The 21,219-nt window shown below is 41.8% G+C and overlaps 2 protein-coding genes across 5 annotated transcripts in view; both read left to right on the top strand.

The window, feature by feature from the left end:
* Positions 1–5,226: 5,226 nt before the first annotated feature.
* On the top strand, positions 5,227–8,435 carry LOC112222795 (myosin heavy chain, fast skeletal muscle-like). Its single transcript, XM_042305222.1, has 8 exons — positions 5,227–5,428; positions 5,580–5,680; positions 6,122–6,276; positions 6,445–6,598; positions 6,733–6,840; positions 6,934–6,995; positions 7,882–7,906; positions 8,352–8,435. Exons 1-8 carry the CDS (start codon positions 5,227–5,229, stop codon positions 8,433–8,435), a joined length of 891 nt encoding a protein of 296 aa, XP_042161156.1.
* A 1,488-nt stretch (positions 8,436–9,923) lies between these two features.
* Positions 9,924–21,219, top strand: part of kiaa1328 (KIAA1328 ortholog) — a 44,850-nt gene continuing 33,554 nt past the window's right edge. Inside the window, exons 1-7 of one of the 4 annotated variants that reach the window (XM_024374524.2) lie at positions 9,924–10,298; positions 10,864–10,893; positions 11,003–11,259; positions 13,261–13,361; positions 13,491–13,606; positions 19,053–19,192; positions 20,056–20,711. In XM_024374524.2, the coding sequence (XP_024230292.1) occupies positions 10,244–10,298; positions 10,864–10,893; positions 11,003–11,259; positions 13,261–13,361; positions 13,491–13,606; positions 19,053–19,192; positions 20,056–20,711 (1,355 nt within the window). In that variant the 5' untranslated portion in view covers positions 9,924–10,243. Of the gene's footprint in view, positions 10,386–10,857; positions 10,894–11,002; positions 11,260–13,260; positions 13,362–13,490; positions 13,607–19,052; positions 19,193–20,055; positions 20,712–21,219 lie in introns of all 4 variants that reach the window. The other 3 variants (XM_024374518.2, XM_024374536.2, XM_024374529.2) reach the window with 3 other exon arrangements.

Here is a 21,219-nt window from a genome sequence, read left to right as displayed (position 1 = left end):
AAATACATTAAAGGCAAAATACATTTGACATATGTTCAAGTTATTTTGTAGAAATATGAAGAGATAACTAAACAATTAAAACACTACAATGTACCAATTATGTGTATCACTTGTGTTGGCAACTTTTAAAAGGGATGAAAGCCCAGAAGATAATCACAATAATGCAAGTTGGGGCAACACGTAGCCTAGTGGTTAGAGTGTTGGATTATGTAACTGAAAGGTTGCAAGATCAAATCCCTGAGCTGACAAGGTAACAATCTGTCGTTCTGCCCCTGAACAAGGCAGTTAACCAACTATTCCAAGGCCGTCATTGAATTAAGAATTTGTTCTTAACTGACTTGCCTAGTTAAATAAAGGTCAAATAAAAAAGTTATCCAACAACTCTTTCACAATGAAGATGAAAGCTTCCCAAGGAAAATACAAAGCTTCTATATTTATCATTAACCTAAATAAGAATACAACTTTCTAACACGGCTCAGGAGAAGACCCAGATGCAGACAGTTGGAAGTAACAAAAGTGTATTACAAAAACAGGGGACAGGCAAATGACAGGTCAAGGGCAGGCAGAGGTCAGTAATCCAGAGTCCGAAAGGTACAGAACAGCAGGCAGGCTCAGGTCAGTGGAGTCAGAAAGGTCAAAACTGTGAGAACTAGAAAACAGGGACTAGAGAAAAAACAGGAGTACGTGAAAAACGGTGGTAATGACACCTAGACTCCTATCTGAAAGTTTGGCCTTCCTCTTGCAATTCAAAGATGATTTAACAAAACAAAAAGAATATGCATGTTTTTCTTGTTTGTATTATCTTTTACCAGATCTAGCATGTTATATTTTTCTACATTAATTTCAAATTTCCACAAACTTCTAAGTGCTTCCTTTCAAACGGTATTAGGAAAATGCATATCCTTGCTTCAGGGCCTGAGCTACAGTCAGTTAGATTTGGCTATGTCATTTTAGGTGAAATTTAAAAAAAAAGGTCCAATCCTTAGGTTAGGTCAAAGCTACATCACTTCCTATTAGGTTATGTAATCTTGTCCCTGAAAAAAACACCTATTGATAAGAGGCTATTTAGAAGCAAACTACAATTTTAGTTTTTGGTCAATTAAGTTTGGTTTCCCAACTAAATAATATTTCATTTCTTAGAATGATAGACATTTTACAAAGGAAAAGCTAGTTACAGAACATTAGATTTTAAACTAGAGTACGCTACACTATTTTGTTAAATACATTTATTACAAAGAGTACTGCCTGCACAAACTATAACTTTAAACTATAGAGATTTCCCAGAAAATAATATATACTGTATATACACAGTATATATTATATATATAAAACAATTCTGCAGTCCTTTATATTTCCTTTTCAAGGAGATAAGCCGTTTTCCACTGTCATGAGTTATCATCATTCTCAGAAGCCCAGCTTTGCTACTTTGTCACATCAAAGACTTGTCACATCAAAGGATTCAGGAACAGTATGCTAGTGACATTTGAGAGCTTCTCCACAGCTAAACGGCAGTGCCAAGGTGAATTAGGGGAGACTAGTGTCAACATAAGACCAAAACAATGTCTAAACTTCAGTAACTGATATCCTTCGCAGAACAACATTTACACAACGTTAAGAAATGGTCAATCACAAGTGACCCAATTCTATAAATACATAATGAAATTCAACCCACAATTTTGGGAGGCTTAATATCCAATGTGACCAGGCCGCCATTCAATCTTCCAATACTGCATTCTGTTAGAGAACAGAGGTCTTCATCTAGAATTAAATATTATTGTCCACATTAAATCCTGCTTGACTGTAATCTCCTCGCTGGAGTGAATAAACATACATTCACTTAAGCTTGACTTTGTGGTCCTTAGTGGTCATTTCCACAACAATCTGGCGTCACGACCAAGGATGTGTGATTCTGTCTGAGGAAGGCATCGGTGAGGGTCTGCGAAGGAGACACCGGTGACACTCTTTGTGGGAAAGTAAAGGAAATTCCTGCCCGACCAAAGATGACTAGGACCTACCCTGACTAGACCACCACTGGAGACTACCTGGGGGGAAACACCACATTCACGAATCTGAACAGGATAACCCAATGAATTTCAGTAAGTCATTTAAATGAATTTGTAGTGAAAATAAAAGTAGTGACAAAGATCCTAAATCCCAGAGAGAGCCCTATTGGCAGTACTGTTTATATGCATAATATAAATGTCTATGTAGCCTGAGAGCTACAAGTAGTGAAAATAGCAACAGGATAAATGTCTATGTTTAAAAATATTTGTAAAATTTTTTACCTTTATTTAACTTGTTGGGGATAGGGGGCAGTATTTTCACTTTGGATGAATTGCGTGCCCATAGTGAACTGCATCCTACTTTGTCCTAGATTGCTAATATATGCATATTATTATTACAATTGGATAGAAAACACTCTGAAGTTTCTAAAACTGTTTGAATTATGTCTGTGAATATAACAGAACTCATAGGGCAGGCAATCTTCCAAACAGGAAGTGATATTCTGAATGTGGGTCAAATTTGATGTCATCGCCCCTTCCCTTCCAAATAAGATATGGATATGTTAGCACTTCCTACTCCTTCCACTAGATGTTCTCATTCAGTAGAACGTGGAATGGAGCCTCTGGTGTGAACTTTGACCGAATGGGAGGGGAAATAGTCACTGTCTTTGCAGAATGCAATTTCCCTGTGGCGCATTTGTCTGTTGATGTCACCGTCGTTCCATTTGGCTGCAGATGAAAACGTATGATCCGGTTGGAACGTTATTGGATAGAAATGAAAATAACATCCTGAAGATTGATTCTCTTCTTAGTTTGACCAGTTTATTCGACCTGGAATATATCTTTTTGAAGTTTTCGTCTGAGTTCTCCTGGACCAGCGTCAGCTTTTCAGAGACAATCCTCTGACATTTTCTACAAGGAATCTACCTCAAGAAAAAAGCTTCTCCCAGGTGGGTGTGACACCTACTCCCATTTCCAGCTGCACTGCTGCTTTGATTCCACCTGGCGATCTGTTCACCGCCTGCTCTGGCCTGTCTTTCCCTGTCTGGTACAGGTACCCCCACCACACTCCCACCTCTCTCCCGAACTTTCACTTGCCTCCAGCAAACATTCATTGTTGGTGCGTGACTCTGAACTTATAATGGCAAGCCCCAAGTCGTTAGATTTTTTTCTTGTTCTTTATGCTATTTGCCTCATGACTCCTGCATGCTTTGTTGACTATGAACTTGCTTGTTGATCCAACCGTGGGACAGACTATGTTTGTTCCCACACTCGGGACTCTGACTCTCTTTTGGTTACAAGGACTCTTGGCCTCCCATCCTATTCCCACCACCTCTCGCCGACTTTGTATTCATGTTACCTAATGCAATTGCTGTACAATATGATATTTTTACCATCTAATGCACATTCAAATGTCATAGATCAACACTGCAGAGCTCTCCCTGTCCTCTGCTGTGCCCTGATTGTATTACTGCTGATAATATCTGGAAATGTGCATGTACACCCTGGCCCATCTACTGTTGCTAGCCCCAATTCTGACATGTGCTCTGATATCTGCTTCACTGATTTCGCTCTCGTAAAAGCCTGGATTTTCTGCACGTTAACACTAGAAGCTTATTACCTAAATTGGATCAATTGAAAGTGTGGGCTCACAGCTCCAATCCAGATATGTTGGTCATTACTGAGACATGGTTAAGGAAGAATGTTTTGAACACTGATGTTAACCTGTCTGGTTATAACCTTTTTTGGCAAGACAGATCCTCCAAAGGCGGTGGAGTGGCAATCTTTACCAAGGAATACCTTCAGCGCTCGGTTGTCTCCACCAAGTCTGTCCCCAAACAATTTGATTGGATGATTTTAAGAAATAAACTTTGAAATAGCTCTTTGTTGACTGTTGCTGCGTGTATCGTCCTCCATCAGCACCGGCCTGTACCCTACCTGCCCTGAGCTCTCTCCTGGCCCCTTATGCTAAATCTGAATTTGTCCTGCTTTGTGACCCAAACTGGGACATGCTTAAACCACCTGACCAAGTCCTAAAGCAATGGGACTCCCTAAATCTTTCTCAGATTATTACCAATCCCACAAGGTATGACTACAATGAAAAAAATACTATAGTAAGTGCCTATTAAGTGCTGAATAAAGTGACAGGGTTGATCAGGGTTGATCATAACAGGGTTGACAATTTTATCTTAAATCAGCGATAAATCCCCTTCTGCTTGTTGTGTGCAACAGGGGTGTTATGTAAAAATACTTTAGAGTACTACTTAAGTAGTTTTTTATTTTATTTAGCATCTTGAGATGGGAAAACTTGTTTTTTTTATGAAGATGGACATGTGCTCTTTATGACAATGTTAAAAGTTGGTGAAATCCAAAGTTTTTTATGACCAAGTTACACATCTCACAAGGCACCGAATTGGTGAAACGACCCACCTAATTAGCACTCACCAATTTTGCTGTGGGTGATGAATTCAGTCTAGCATGTTTCTGCACTTAAATGTTGCTTTTGATTATGCTGATGATGATGACGATTATGATGGTGATGATTATGAGGATCGTCATGATGATGATTATGATGGTGATGATTATGATGATCGTCATGATGATGATTATGATGGTGATGATAATGATTGTCATAATGATGAGGGTGACGATGATTATGATAGTGATGATGATTATGGTGATGATGCTTGTCATGATAATGATTATGGTGATGATGATTGTCGTAATGATGATGGTGATTATCATAATGATGATTATGATGATTATGATGGTGATGATGATGATTATGATGATGGTGATGATGATTGCCATGATGATGATGATTATGATGGTGATAATGATTATGATGATGATGGATGCTGCTGCTGCCCCTCTGGTCAGACTTCTGACCTGGTCTCAAGCATCTATTTTGCCTGTTCATTTATGAAAAGGTTATATCTACACACACACTGTTGTCCTTGCTGGTAACAAATGCATAGCATAAGAAATGCCAAGTTAGGTGGTGTTTGAATGGCCTTGCAGTAAAGTTAAACTGACAAGGATGTAATCTTTAAGACTTTGCTTGCATGTAGTAGCACTGAAGATGGCATAACAGAATCTGTTACTAACAATAATGAATCAAGCTTTGTTCAATTTTATATTTGTGATGATACAAAATAGAATGTACCACATAATAATAAGGTTGATTTACGTTTATTTCCCCATCCCAGAGTAAGGTGCCATCATGAGCACTGACACAGAGATTGTGGTCTTTGGCCCAACGGCCATTTGCCTCTGGAAGCCAGAAAGGGAAAGAGTTTTGGCCCAGGCTGCTCTCTTTGATGACAAAAGAGCTTTCTTTGTGGTTGAGCCCAAAGAAATGCACCTCAAAAGAGTTCACCAGGGTAAAGAGGGTGGCAAAGCAACTGTCAACTCTTTGTGGGCAAGTAAATATGGCCACCTTATGTGTTTTAATAACTAGCAAACATTAATGTTGTAAAAATGAAGCACTGACTCTGTGATCATACTATAGAAAGAATACCTAATAAACTATATACATGATAGTAACATAATAAATGTTCATTTTCTTTCTGTCAGAGACCATCACTGTAAAGGAGCATGATATACACCCCATGAACCCTCCAAAGCATGATAGAAATGAGGACATGGCCATGATGACCCACCTCAATGAGCCCACTGTGCTGTATAACCTCAAAGAGCGTTATGCAGCATAGATGAGCTACGTGACTTTAAGGTTAGGCACCACAGGCTAATAGGGATTTTTTTCTTTACTCTCATCAGACTGAAACTTTACCAGTGGAAAGTATAGATAAATACAAGATATTAATGTATTCCAACTTTTATTTAAAATAAATAAAAAATAAATGCAAACCACCCTTAATTATGTGCTAATTTGCATATTACAAGAATCTGTTTTAACACTTTTTTTTTTTGAACCTTTATTTTACTAGGCAAGTCAGTTAAGAACAAATCTTATTTTCAATGACGGCCTAGGAACAGTGGGTTAACTGCCTGTTTAAGGGAGTTGCACTCCCAGGTAAAGTCTACAAAATGCCCAATTAAAGATGTGCTTCCCATGTATTACTTTTAACATAAGCACGTTATCATAACTTGTTTAGAACATAAGCCTCATCAACACTAAAAAGAAGCTGGAGGTTGACCTTACTCAGGTCCAAGGTGAAATGGAAGACACTGTCCAGGAAGCAAGAAATGCAGAGGAGAAGGCCAAGAAGGATATTACTGATGTGAGTCTACAGACATTACATAACTATAAGTAGACTAGGATAGCCGTCTTGGCCATTAATGTCTCATTATTTGTCAGCACAATCACGTTTCCCCAACATGTTTGTGTAACAATGCCATCTCCGTTTGGAGCCAAACATTGCCAGTGCTATAATTATGTGCACATTAAGGACAATACTTTCATTTCGCAGTAATCCAGCCTGAAGAAGAAGGAGCAGGACACCAGCTCTCACCTGGAGAGGATGAAGAAGAACCTGGAGGTGACAGTGAAGGACCTGCAGCACCGTCTGGATGAGGCTGAGAATCTGGCCAAGAAGGGCGGAAAGAAGCAACTCCAGAAACTGGAGGCTAGGGTAAACTCCTTAACTATGTATAGTTCATTCATTTGAAAGAAAGTCGACTCCATAATTGAAAAAGGCAACACTTTAGTTATAATTTAGTATTACCATCCCATCTGAGAACAAAACACACAAGTCTTCTATTTCAGGTCTGTGAGCTGGAAGGTGAAGTTGACGCTGAACAGAGACATGGATGCTATCACAGGGGTACAGGGGTCTGCAAATATGAGGGAAGAGTCAAGGAGCTCACATACCAGGTTAAGATTTTTTTCTTAGTAATTATAATAATGGTCTATTTATAAAGCTACACATGATATAATACCTACAGTATATTATTTTACAACCTACAGACTGAAGAGAACAAGAAAAATGTGAACAGGCTCCAGGATCTGGTTGACATGCTGAGGATGCCGTAAGTACAATACTTGCTTGACTTGACATCTTGCTTTATTGAGATGATTTATTTATGTAGTGTTACAAGGTGCAGAAACTTTGGCATTAGTGTATTAGTTTTTGTTTTAGCTTTATCGCAGAAGGGACAATCACTGCAATAGTTTCAATATATATCAGGGATGTTTCTGCAATTGAAATGATTATGAAAATACAATCTTTGAGAACTAACAACCACCTAAATAAAAGCTAGACAGTCAGAGAATATAGAAATTTCCTAAAATATTGAATTTAGCAGTAGTGCTTTTGTTATTATGTTTGAGCAAAAGAACACATCATTAGCCATGGCAAAATTCACAGATTTGAAGGAAATTAGCTTTAAACTGCAAAATTTTTCTCTGAGATCCATAGCAAAATGTTTAGAATTGCAGGAAATTGGCTTAAAAATGCAAAAATCTCTCTACACCACCGCTTAGCTGCTTTTAGCAATGCTAGTATTTACACACTAGCATCGTGGGAATTAGCTTGCAAAAAAACAGAATTGTCAGAGTTAAATAAAATTGCATTTCCACTTACTGTTGATTGTCTGTAGCCTTGGAAGGGGGAATGTGAAGAAAAAATAACATTAACGGAATGTATAATTAAACAGAATTTCTAAGGGTGGGTCTGTTGTCGACCTATGCAGTAATACCACAGCGAGGTCAGTTCCTCTCTACCTCATGTCAAAATAAGTCCCCCACAAGTTATTGCTTTATTGTGCAGGTATGGAGCACGTGCAGGGCTTATTTTGACATGAGGTAAGCAGAGAAGAAGTGGTTCTACAACAGACCCAAGTTTGGAAAGTCTGTTTAATTTATGTTCTATTCAATGATTTTTCTCAATTGTTCTCAATTTCCCCCCTGCATAAGGACCAAGCCTACAGACATCAACAGAGTAAGTTGAAATGTTATTTTATTTCACTTCTGGCAGGCTATTCTGTTTTTTTTAGCAAGCTAATTCTCAGCACCACTAGTGTGTAAATACTAGCGGTGCTAAAAGCAGATAGGGGCTGCAAACGTTTAAAAAAAAAAAGAATTCAGCCACACTAACCGGCTGACCGCGCCCATTGCCATGCCCCCTGCCACAGCCTTTTATATTCTGAAAAAAACCTGTATAAAATATAAACTCCTTCCTTTCATTGTAATGCATGCATGAGTCTCAATAAATAAATAACAAAATAGTGTAGTTATGGTATCAGATCCATCAATCAATCACACACACTCATTACTTTGACTCTATCATTCAGTTATTCTACATGACTTTAAATGTTTTTTGTTTATTTTAATGTAATTTTATTTACATTATATGAATATTAAATAGTGTTTTGACACCCCTACAGGAAGAGCAGGCCAACACTCACCTGTCCAGGTTCAGGAAGGTGCAGCATGAGCTGGAGGAAGCTCAGGAGCGTGCCGACATCTGAGTCACAGGTCAACAAAATGAGAGCAAAGAGTTGTGAAGTTGGCAAGGTATAATCAAATATTTTGTTCTCCGATTTCCTTAGATATGTCGACTTTAATGAACCCAGATTACAGATGAATGATGTGCAACTACATATAAAATAAACAAAAAATACATTATCCTTTTTCTTGTTAATCCATTTAGGGAAAAGAAGCTGAAAAATTAAGTGCAGCCCTGAAGAGAGACATCAACAAGGAGTCATACAATATGAGTTCCCGATGAAATGTTCTCGTATAAAATAGTCATTCAATAAAGTGAGCTGGCAAAGCCTGTAAATCTCCTTGTTTTTGTGATTTCTTCCTATCATTATGCTGCAATAACGTATCGTATTCGTAGTTAGTGTTTTGTTTTTGCTAATGGGTTGTGTACTTGTATGCACTTTTCCATTATACTTTCTACAATGTTTTTAAGTTGTGAAAAAAAAATGGTTTTAATGGAAAAAATAAACATGGTTTTAATGGTTTAAGGATAGGCAACACACCCCATAAAATTTTTCAGTGGGAGAATCTCAAATGGTTTTGCTCACCTCACCTCCTCCTCTGCTCACGAGTCATCAGGTAAATTATGTTTACAGGGGTGGAATCCCAAAATAAATGTGTAAAGTGATAAAAACAAATGTAGCTAGTTGTGCAAGATATGTTATAGATAAAATGATAAGTAGAGAATAATTTACAAAATGTGGATTATAAAACCATTCCACGCTACCTGCCCCAAGGATTCTTTTGTGCATTCCTCTGTCAAAGAAGGTCATCCTAACGAATTGTCATTCTCCTCGATCATCAGTTTCCAGGTCATGGAGGAGAGGAGAATGGAGGAGTCTGGGAGAGCACAGACATTTTCCAATTGGAAATGTCCCATAATGTACGGAAATGCTTAGACTTTCCTTGGCTAATGACAAAACAAAAAATGGAGCACAATGCCTGAAAGACGGTTTTGCTCGATCAACTATTAAATCAGACTTCTCAAGGCCATATGTGAGATGTTCTGGGCTCTATTTTGTAGATTTCGATTACACTGAAGTAATATAGAAAATTCCTATCAAATACATTGGCTTATAATTTGTTATATATTTCACTACATTCAATACCAAATGACTATTGATACTCAGACACAATTCAATAGTTAACACTTATCCCTTGATCTAGGCCTGAAGAGAACGTTTTGATTTAACCAACCGCTCCCAATGATGGATTTGATGTACATAACTTTATAGATAACGACAATGTCTATTACTAAAAAATAAACTTCACCTCTTTACTAAAGGTGAGAGACAAGCATGAATTTCTATGTGCTTTTTGTTTTACTTAAACTTGTCGCCTGCCTTCGCGCCTTGCCTTTGGGAAAACGACTCCGATAGTTAGGAAGCAGACATGAGCTTCTAGTCTCATCTACAGATGTCTGTTTACAGTCACGTAGCGCCTTTGACACGCAATCCCATGGGTGTGGTACTGTTGATGTTAATGCCGCGTTTAAAACGTCAGCGATCTTCAGGTCGGAAAGTCGGAGCTCTAGAAATAGTTGGAATACCGAGTTGGATAACCTTTCAAATAGATTTTTCCCAGTCCGAGCAGTTTTTTCCCCTCGAGAACCCAGTTGTTTGGAACTTACTTGAGTCAGAAGTAGGAGCTTTTCGATTACCCAGTTGTTCTGAACGCAGCATCAGTCCACTTTCCTCCCACCCCCCAACAAGTGTGTCTTTCATCCTAACAAGAGCCATTTTCTACGCAACTTGGCCATACTTGGCATCCTGGGAGTGGCGGTTGATTCAATATGGCGGCAGCAAAGGAAGGAAATGACAACTCAGTATTTTGGGGGGCTAATGACAGTATCCTTTTACATGGTGTCCATAAAAGACAGCCCCCCGTATAGGAAACGTTTTGAAGTCGAAATTGTCAGTATGCTTTCGATGACGGTAGGATACGTTTTTATTAACAAGTCTGTGGAGTTGGTATGACGCTAACGTTAGCTAGCTGTTATGCATATACATCACTAACTAGATGTAATTAGCTTGCTTACTAGTTGTGGAGCCTTTCTAGCTAACGTTAACTAGCTAGCTAGGGGTTTCTCACCTGGCTGGAAAACTATCATAGCTAGCTAGTTTGTTTGCTATGGCCGGGGATGTTAAATACCATGTTAGCAAGCTAACTTACATTTTTGTAACTAGTTAACGTTAGCCGGATTCTCATAGGAAGTTAGCTATCCCTTAACGTACCATGTTCAAAGCAAGCCTTACCAGCTAGCTGGCTATAAAGTTATTAACACATGCCAGGAACTTGATGAACCCACTTCAGTAGCTTGCCTTAGCCAACTTCAACATGGTGCTTTTTATTGAAGTGAGGGTCTTGTTAGAGACCAAATATATTTTCATAATTAAATTCACACAGCATCAGATGAAGACCAACCTGTGGTGTTAATTCCGGGTGAGGACATTATTAGAGTTCTCAAAGCCATATGTGAGATGTTCTGACCTTTTCCTATTGCTGACTGCTAACGCTACTTTATTTATCACCATGTCTCTCGCTCTCTCAGGAGTCAGCAGAGAGGGACACTTGCGGACAGCCTTTAAGTCAGTATCAGGCACCAGCAGCAGTGAGAGAAAGGTGAAGATGAGGGCCAATTATAGCAGTGAGATCCGAAGAGGGGCTCCTCTGAGCCGGGGCAATAAGAAGCAAGGCCAGCGTCTTTCCCTGTCCTCGATGGGTAGAGGGCAGCTCCAGGCCACCCCTGCACCTACAGTCCCACCCCCCAACCCAGCCACCCAGCAGCATCTCCTCACCACCCCACAGGTAGGTCTGCCAAGAAGGGCCACTCCATCAACACCAACTAGTTATTAGCTATTATAAACTGGGTGGTTCGAGCCATGAATGCTGATTGGCTGACAACCGTGGTATATCAAAACACATTTTTCCTGCTCTAATTAAATTGGTAAACAGTTTATAATAGAAATAAGGCATGCACTCTGTGTTGCGTTGTGCGTAAGAACAGACCTTAGCTGTGGTATATTGCTTAAATAACCTCTCCAGTTGGACAGGGGCACATGCAAACACAAAGCCTGGGTACTACACAGCTATTTCTGATTGACTCCAGCCATTTATACATAATTTAAATGTACTTAGGCCTACTCCCAAGCCCACCCTCTTTTCTCAGATTTGCAATGTTTTTCTGATGCTGATCACAATCCTGATTCATTAGTGCTAACTAATTTGTGAAATAGGCTGACATAGGCTGAAATAGGCTGACATACAACAGGCTAGTAACACACAGAATGTCAATATACTGTACTGTTGTGCAATGCTTGCCAAAAAAATTGTCTCTCTTTTGTTCTGATTTAAGGCTTTCTATTTTGTGATAAATTAAATATCCTACACTACATGGTCAAAAGTATGTGGACACCTGCTTGTCAAACATCACATTCCAAAATCATGGCCAATAATATGGAGTTGGGCCCCCCTTTGCTGCTGTAACAGCTTCCACTCTTCTGGGAAAGCTTTCCACTAGATGTTGAACTTTGCTGCAGGGATTTGCTTCCATTCAGCCACAAAAGCATATTAGTAAGGTCAGGCACTGATGTTGGGCGATTAGACCTGGCTCACAGAACGCATTCCAATTCATCCTAAAGGTGTTTGATGGGGTTGAGGTCAGGGCTCTGTGCAGGCCAGTAAAGTTCTTCCACACCGATCTCGTCAAACCATTTCTGTATGGACCTCGCTTCGTGCACAGGGGCATTGTCCTGCTGAAACAGGAAAGGGCCTTCCCCAAACTTGCCACAAAGTTGAAAGCACAGAATTGTCTAAAACAGTGTTTCCCAACGCTGGTCCTCGAGTACCCCCAACAGTACAGTTTTGTTATAGCGCTTGACAAACGCACCTCATTCAACTCATTGAGAGCTTGATGTTTATTTGACCAATTGAATCAGGTGTGCTTGTCCAAGGTTACAATAAAATATCTGTACTGTTGGGAGTAATCGAGGACCAGGGTTGGGAACACTAGTCTAGAATGTCATTGTATGCTGTAGCGTTAAGATTTTCCTTCTCTGGAACTAAGGGGCCTAGCCTGAGCCATGAAAAACAGCCCAAGACTATTATTCCTCCTCCACCAAACTTTACAGTTGGCATTATGCATTCGGGAAGGTAGCATTCTCCTGGCATCATCCAAACCAAGATTTGTCTATCGGACTGCCAGATGGTGAAGCATTAGTCATCACTTCAGAGAATGCATTTCCACTGCTCCAGAGTCCAATGGAGGCAAGCTTTACACCACTCCAGCCGGCGCTTCGCATCGCGCATGGTGATTTTAGGCTTGTGTGTGGCTGCTTGGCCATGGAAACTCATTTCATGAAGCTCCCGACGAACAGTTCTTGTGCTGATGTTGCTTCCAGAGGCAGTTTGGAACTTGGTAGTGAGTGTTGCAACCAAGGACAGACAGGAGACTCAGAAATCTTGGCGGTCCCTTTCTATGAGCTTGTGAGGTCTACCACTTCGCTGCTGAGCCGTTGTTGCTCCTAGATGTTTCCACTTCACAATAACAGCACTTACAGTTGACTGGGGCATCTCTAGCAGGGCAGGAATGGGACAAACTGACTTGTTGGAAAGGTGGAATCCAATGACGGTGCCACGTTGAAAGTCACTGAGCTCTTCCGTATGTGCCATTCTACTGCCAATGTTCGTCTATGGAGATTGCATGGCTGTCTGATCGCTTTTATACACCTGTCAGCAACGGGTGGGACTGAAATAGCTGAATCCACTAATTTGAATGGGTGTCCACATACTTCTGCATATTTTGTTCAGGCGATCTCTGAGGTGACCCAGGCTACGAACAGGACCTCTCTGAAGGACCTCTGTCCCCAGGATAAGCGGCGCATCGCCAACCTCATCCAGGAGCTGGCCAGGTAATTGCTCATCCAACATAAGTGTATTTGGCAGGGATTTGGGATTTTTAGGTGTGTGGATTTCCTCAAGAATTAAGTTAATGTACACAGTCTGCTATAATCCCTGACCCGCCATCTCTTCTTACCTAGAGTGAGTGAAGAGAAGGAGTCGTCGGTACAGAGGCTGAGGGACGAACAGGAGACCTTTGAGCGCAAAATCCTACAGCTTGAGCAGCAGAACCAGCTCATTGTACAGGAGAGAGAGAGTATCCTTTTCCCCATGGACGCACACGGATATACACACACACATCAAGGGTGTCTCTTAATGACATTGTCAGCCCTGTGGTGTCATTGTCTGTCTGAAGTATCCTCAACCCCCGTCCTTGAGGCCTGCCGTGCCTGCTGATGTTTTCTTGCTTTCCCGGACTTGTATCAGTCAATGATTTATAAGACAGCCATGAGTGGGCAGCAGGTAGGCTAGTGGTTAGAGAGTTGGACTAGTAACCGAAAGGTTGCAAGATCGAATCCCTGAGGTGACAAGGTAAAAATCTGTCGTTCTGCCCATGAACAAGGCACTGTACCTAGGCCGTCATTGAAAATAATAATGTTCTTAACTGACTTGCCTAATTAAATAAAGGTTAAAAAAAAAGAAAAAAAGGAAATGTACCCTCAGACACTGCAGCCCTACTATGCCACTGAAGAATTTAAGGCTCTTCCTGTATTCTGGCAGCAGGGGGCAGCATTGCCTAGGGCTTGATATCACCACTGCCAACCTCAGTGTCTGCCAGATACTCCATGAGCGTTATAACATTCACACGTACCTTCATTCCCCCCTGCTTTTTCACGATTTTGCTTCTTGGCCACATCTTGACATTTAATATGACATTTGCACTCTGTCTGAGATCACTGTGGATTACGTTGTTTGAAACCATTACCGTCTATGACGTTTTACCTTGTGGGACTGTGGCATTTGCTCTTGTCTCATGTTTTGGTAATCATGCACTGAATTTTGTCATATCTTACCTTTTTCCTGACCTGTCAAAGGCTTTCAGATGCAACGCTACCAGTTAATTCTAAACAAGCTAACTGTCTCTTGGCATGACCTGGCAACATTCCTGTAATTCCAGCAGCATCCCAGAATTACTCTGTTTCCTCCCTTTTTGCATCCCACCCCTCCTGTCGTCCTCCTTAACGATTCCGCTCAGGTCAAACCTACGTGGGGAGAGCCGTCAATTTAGGGGGGGGGAAACACAGCGAAATATGAAGAGTAATCGTTGGCTGGTAAATTGCACAATTGGCAGCGGAGCTAGGAAATTAGGAAAGCACAACTCATTTAAAGGCACTTAGGCTGCGAGACCTGGCATTTATACTAAACTTCCAAACTCCATTAAAACGGAATTTGAGCTGGAAAAACTCTGATTAAAGCACCTCGATGGGATAACCAGTCTTTTAAAGCGCACACACAGTTGTAAAGAGACTTCTTAGACGTAGGGTTCTGGACTGATCTTTTTAAGGTTAAGGAGACACCAAAGGCAAACGGGCTAAAGGGAGACTTGTAAAGTCTAATTCCATTACACCCTCTGCCTCACCTTCAGTCTTATCTACCAAGAGCCAGGTTATCAAGGGGAGGATGTATATCTCTCTGTCTAAAGACCTGAGATGAGAGAAAAGCAATTCTTGTTGAAATGTTGTCTGTCAGGACGATTTTGAAGCTCAAGTGCTGAATGAAATCTACGATTTGAATAAGGATGTGTTTGGTTGTTTCCCCTTGGCATGTTGTTTTGGGGAGGTTAAAAGCTAAATGTCATTTCTGAGTCTGTGCTCCACATATCACATCATTTTTTAAATCAACCTTGGAAGTTAGTCAGCGACATTTATACCACTGCTGTGGTTGAAATATTAAGTGACACTACCCTCCTCCCTTAGGCAATGGATACAGGGCTAAACTTTGAGTTTACTTTGTTCTTATTGTATTTATGTTAGACCTTTAATACCATCAAAAGACAGTCAACTTTGAGCTATAGCGTTTGATGCAGCTATTTATTTGGTTGGTTGCTTGTAAACCGATTTGTCCTCACCAGGAACATAAAGTTATGCTAACTGTCCCCTTCCATCAATTCTTCATCACCAGGCCCTACACACACACACACACACACACACACTGAAAGAGAGAGACTGCATACACACTCATTCACACACCCAGTCGATTTGGCACAGAGCTCATAAGGCAGGTTTTAAAATATTCCTTTCCTGCGCAAATTTGTTTCACCTTAAGGTGGATTTCATTATTTCATTTGTGCACGGCCTGACAGGGTGAGTGAATCATTTTGACAGGCACTGTCTGAAACCTCGATTGCAAACTCTTGATTTTGTATATTTTTGGTTTAAGGAGCGTAGAAATTGAAGCTTTGATTGAAGAGGGCGTGCATTCTGATTGGCTCATGGCCAAGACTCAGAGAAGCGGTTTTACTGTTTTCGGTGTGTGAAGAGATCCTTATCAATTGCACTTCAGTCGCCCCTAGATTACCAGGCGTTGAGCGTCAGGGCTGCTTTGACCCATCAACCTTTTTAATGTAAGTGTGTTTACGCTCCCACACACTAGCCAGGTTAGGTGGTTGTGATGACTTTTGGTTGGAGCATGATGCTTGCAATACCCGATTTGTGTGGGTTACTTTGACATGGTCGTGTGCATTAGGCTCCTTTTGAATAAAAGGAATCTGATGATAACCCAGAGGATATTATACTACCAACATTAAAGGGATAGTTCACCCAAATTACACTTTAGTTTTTTTTAGCAGTCTATGGACAAGGTATGACAGCAATCCATGCTTTGGTTTAGTTTCCAAATGCTAATGTTTTAGTATTTATGGCACGAATCCCATTCAAGTCATGGGACCGATATTAGTATTTTTCACGCTTTATGTTCAAATCATCTATACGTGACTTGAGCTTCACGGGTAAACTTTCAAATGATTTGGATATGATGAAAATCTAATATCTGTCTCATGACTTGAATGGGGTTTGTGCCACAAATGCTCAAACATTTGGAAACAGTGCCAGGGAAACTAAACTAAAACATTGATTATTGTCATACTTTTTCCATAGACTGCTTGCATGTTTAAGGAAACCAATATGGCATTTATTTTTTATTTTCTGACCTATCCCCATAATCCATTGACATGGAAATTGCCCCTGAAGTGTTTGGTCGATTCTGTCAAATTTTGTCATGCATGACTGAATTCCGTCATCAAATTATATTAGTCACATGCGCCTAATACAACAGGTGTAGATCTGAAATGCTTACTTACAAGCCCTTAACCAACAATGCAGTTTTATGAAAAATAAGAGTCAAGAAAAATATTTACTAAATAAACTAAAGTAAAAAATAAGAGCAACATTGGTACAGAGTCGATGTGTGGGGGTACCCGCTAGCCGTGCCCGAGCGAACAGTCTGACTATGGTGGCTGGAGTCTATGGCAATTTTTAGGGCCTTTGACACCACCTGGTATAGAGGTCCTGGATGGCTGGAAGCTTGACCTGAGTGATATACTGGGTCGTACGCACTACCCTCTAGCGCCTTGCAGTCCGTAGAGTGTTTAGTGTTTATGAAAGAAGCCTTTCTCTTCCCATGCTCCGTTTCATTTCCCAGGCTTGGTTGAACTCATCCGACACCAAAGTGTTTTCTCCTAGCGTATCTTCATTATGGCTTCACTTTGAAAACTTTTAATTTGCTCCCAAATCGAGGACTTTTAAAAGGTGATGTGTTGAGAAAGTCATCAGCCTGGGGCTATTGCCTATCCATAAAAGGATATGGCCTGCAGCAGGGAGGTTTATGGGTATTGGTTGGTAGGAGTGTGTTTGGGACTGTGTGTACCCATCTTGAGGGGTGACTAGAGATGGTAATGTGTTATTGTTGGTGCAATGCAAATTCTCTGTGGGTCTACCTACAGTGCATTCGGAAAGTATTCAGACCCCTTGACTTTTCCCACATTTTGTTACGTTACAGCCTTATTCTAAAATGGATTTTATTTTTATTTTTTTATCCTCATCAATCTACACACTACCCCATAATGACAAAGTAAAAACAGGTTTCCTGAAATGTTTGCACATTTATAACAGAATAGAAATACCTTTTATTAACATAAGTATTCAGACCCTTTGCTAAGAGATTTGAGATTGAGCTCCGGTGCATCCTGTTCCCATGGATCATCCTTGATGTTTCTACAACTTCATTGGAGTCCACCTTCGGCAAATTAAATTGATTGGATATGATTTCGAAAGGCACACACCTGTCAATATAAGGTCCTACAGTTGACAGTCCAAAAACCCAACCATGAGGTAAAAGGAATTGTCCGTAGAGCTCCAAGACAGGATTGTGTCGGGGCACAGATCTGGGGAAGGGTACCAAAAAATGTCTGCAGCATTGAAGGTCCCCAAGAACACAGTGGCCTCCATCATTCTTAAATGGAAGAAGTTTGGTACCACGAAGACTCTTCCTAGAGCTAGCACCTGGCCAAACTAAGCAATCGGGGAGAAGGGCCTTGGTCAGGGAGGTGACCAAGAACCCAATGGTCACTCTGATAGAGCTCCAGAGTTTGTCTGTGTGGATGTGAGAAAATTCCAGAAGGACAACCATCTCTGCAGCACTCCACCAATCTGGCCTTTATGGTAGAGTGGCCAGAAGGAAGCCACTCCTCAGTAAAATTCACATGACCGCCCGCTTGGCAATTGCCAAAAGGCACCTAAAGGACTCTGACCATGAGAAACAAGATTCTCTGGTCTGATGAAACCAAGATTGAACTCTTTGGCCTGAATGCCAAGTCTGGAGGAAACCTTGCACCATCCCTACGGTGAAGCATGGTGTTGGCAGCATCATGCAGTGGGGATGTTTTTCCGTAGCACGGACTGTGACACTAGTCAGGATAGATCAACTGAGCAATGTAAAGAGATCCTTGATGAAAACCTGCTCCAGAGCGCTCACGACCTCAGACTGGGGTGAAGGTTCACCTTCCAACAGGACAACGACCCTCTGCACACAGCCAAGACAAGGCACGAGTGGCTTTGGCACAAGTCTCTGAATGTGCTTGAATGGACCAGCAAAAATTTCTTGACCTGGTTTTTGCTTTGTCATTATAGGGTATTGTGTGTAGATTGAGGGAAGACAACGATTTAATCAATTGTGGAATAAGGTTGTAAAGTATTTGAAAAGTCAAGGCGTCTGAATGCTTTCCAATGCACTGTGTATGTGATCTGATGCTTTGTTAATAAGGTAGGGTTTGCAATGGAAGTATGTATCTACCTCACTCAGAGCCCGGTTGTGTGTACGAGCGGTGCTGTCATTAGCAGGCCCCTCATGCTCAGCAGTGGTTTTGCTCCAGATGAGCTCTCTTGTCTGGCATTCAGCCTGGCACCCAGATCTGGCATCACTGCCCAGCTCTGCTCAGCCTGGCCCGACCCAGATGGAGAAATCTGGAAAGCTCTACCCGCCCAACATTTTTATCATGCTCTTTTCAGTTTTTCTTTTTCAACATCTTGAGTTGAAACTCACTGTTGTCTTTAACTTTGCTGGCTTAATGATGGGGTGGTGGGTGGGATGTTCTTTTGAGCTTATGTTATGTGACATGCCTGCAAAATGTAAATAAAAACGTATTACAAGAAAGGAAGAAAAATGGAGACTAATATGACCCTTAACCCCAGCCCCCTGTGGCCCAGGCCTACAGCAGCAGTATCGGGAGTGTCAGGAGCTGCTTGGGCTCTACCAGCAGTACCTCTCTCAGCAGCAGGAGAAACTCAACCAGTCCATTGCCCAGCTCAGCCACATCCGCAGCTCCCACTATAACTCCCAAAGCAAGGTACTCACTGTGTGTGTGTGTGTGAACGCCTGCAACATGCGTAATACAAGATTGTGATACAGATGCGCATCTGAGAGATGGCGAAAGTGTGAATGTGTGTGAAAGAGAATATTTGTGTGTGTGTGCGCCCGTCACCTTCCCTAGTGAGCCATCTCCAAACAACAGCGCTGTTCACCATCAAACGCAATACCCCCAACTGGGAGAGATGCACATACACACTCACATTTTCTTTTCAAAGGACCTGTCCTAAGACCTAGACAGCACATCAAATGTCACGACAGCTAAGGAAAAGTCCACTATGACCGCGTACAGTAGCACAAACCATTTCTCAAGGTAATCATTTAGACAACTTCGTCATCCTCCGTGGCCTACGGTGGGGCTGAGTAATGCATGTTTGCGTGCTCTGTGACCGCACACTGGATTAGTCAGTCGCTCTTGTCTTGCTGAAGGTGGGCACTTTTCTCTTCTCTACTCTAAGGGTTTATCTTTTTCGCTTCAGAGACCTTGGTTTCCCTGTGCTCAGCACTTTTTTTCCCCCCAGAATCTCTTGCCCAAACCAAATTGAAGTGAAAGATTCCATACCTCTTACTTCTGCGTTGTCGAGTATATCTTGGCTTAACCATTGCTCTCTCACAGAAAAGTTAAAACAGGTAAAGGAAGGAGTGACCCCTTACTCTTAAACACTTGTAGAGATTGGAGACGAATACATGACAAGTTTCAGATTTTATTAATGCCTACATACTGTAGCAGTTAATACAGGCTGAAATCCAGGTGCATAAGATTAAATGGTAACATTGAATAATTTATTGACAATAGATACAAATAGAAAGGTATATTTGACTGGGTGGCTCTCGTCTCCACAGGCCCCCAGCAGTGAGGGAGCCTCCACCAAGCTTAGCAGGGGAGAGAGGGCCACAGCCTTGGACGGCTCCTACCTAGACCTGCCCACTCTTGGAGGAATGGGGACAAACAGAGGAGGAAGAGGAGCGGGAGGAAGAGTCTCATCCCTGAGTCCTGCCTCTCTCTCGGGCGACCTTCACTCAGACACCCCCCCTCCCTATTCCTCCAGCGACCAATCCCAGGGACCAATGAAACCACTGGGCTGCCGAGGAGGGACCCATAGCGAGCTTCGTCTAGCGTCCCAACGCAGCAGACAGGAAAGTCTGGTCAACGGAAGGTTCCCCCATAGGGGGGCCACAGAAGCCCCTCTACTGGGCAACACCAGCCCGCTGCTCCACAACGGCCCTGGTGAACTACTCAAAGACAGCAGAGGTCTACTTGGACCTGGAGGGTTACTACCCGGAGAAGATCCATCGGGGGAGGGAGTAGAGGCAGAGGGGGCCCTCACAGCACCCCTCCTGGGCCCGGAGGACTGGGAGGAGAGGAGGCACCAGCTGTTCCTGCAGAAGCTGCAGCTGGAGGTGGAGAGAGAGCGGCTGCAGGCACGGCTGGCCCAGCAGGAGGAGCGTCTGATCAGACAGAACCAGCATCTCCGACACACACGCCTGGACTACAGCAGGTATTAAATTGAATTACATTTTATACTGAACAAAAATATTAATTCAACATGCAACAATTTCAAAGATTTGACCAAGTTACAGGTCGTATAAGGAAATTAGTAAATTGAGGCCCTAATCAATGGATTTCACATGACTGGGAATACAGATATGTGTCTGCAATCTCAGATGCCCCCCCCCACCAAAATTTAAAATAAAAAAACATAAATAAGTATGGGTGTGGATCAGAAAACCAGTCAGTATCTGGTGTGACCACCATTTGCCCCATGCAGTGCGACACAGCTCCATCGCATACAGTTGATCAGGCTGTTGATTGTGGAATGTTGTCCCACTCCTCTTTAATAGCTGTGCGAAATTGTTGGATATTAGTGGGAACTGGAGCACGCTGTCGTATGCGTCGATCCAGAGCATCCCAAACAATGCTCAATGGGTGACATGTCTGAGAATGCAGGCCATTGAAGAACTGGGACATTTTCAGCTTCCAGGAATTGTGTATGGGGCCGTGCATTA

This window comes from Oncorhynchus tshawytscha, linkage group LG02, assembly GCF_018296145.1.
Source record: "Oncorhynchus tshawytscha isolate Ot180627B linkage group LG02, Otsh_v2.0, whole genome shotgun sequence".
Taxonomy (NCBI): Eukaryota; Metazoa; Chordata; class Actinopteri; order Salmoniformes; family Salmonidae; genus Oncorhynchus; species Oncorhynchus tshawytscha.
This window is presented reverse-complemented; position numbering and strand designations above follow the sequence as displayed.

Coding starts and splice junctions, on each gene's coding strand:
- LOC112222795 (XM_042305222.1), top strand. CDS start 5,227: ATGAGCACTGACACAGAGATTGTGGTCTTTGGCCCAACGGCCATTTGC. Junction 5,681..6,121: donor CCCACCTCAATGAGCCCACT/GTGCTGTATAAC, acceptor TAACTTGTTTAG/AACATAAGCCTCATCAACAC. Junction 6,277..6,444: donor CAGACATTACATAACTATAA/GTAGACTAGGAT, acceptor GCAGTAATCCAG/CCTGAAGAAGAAGGAGCAGG.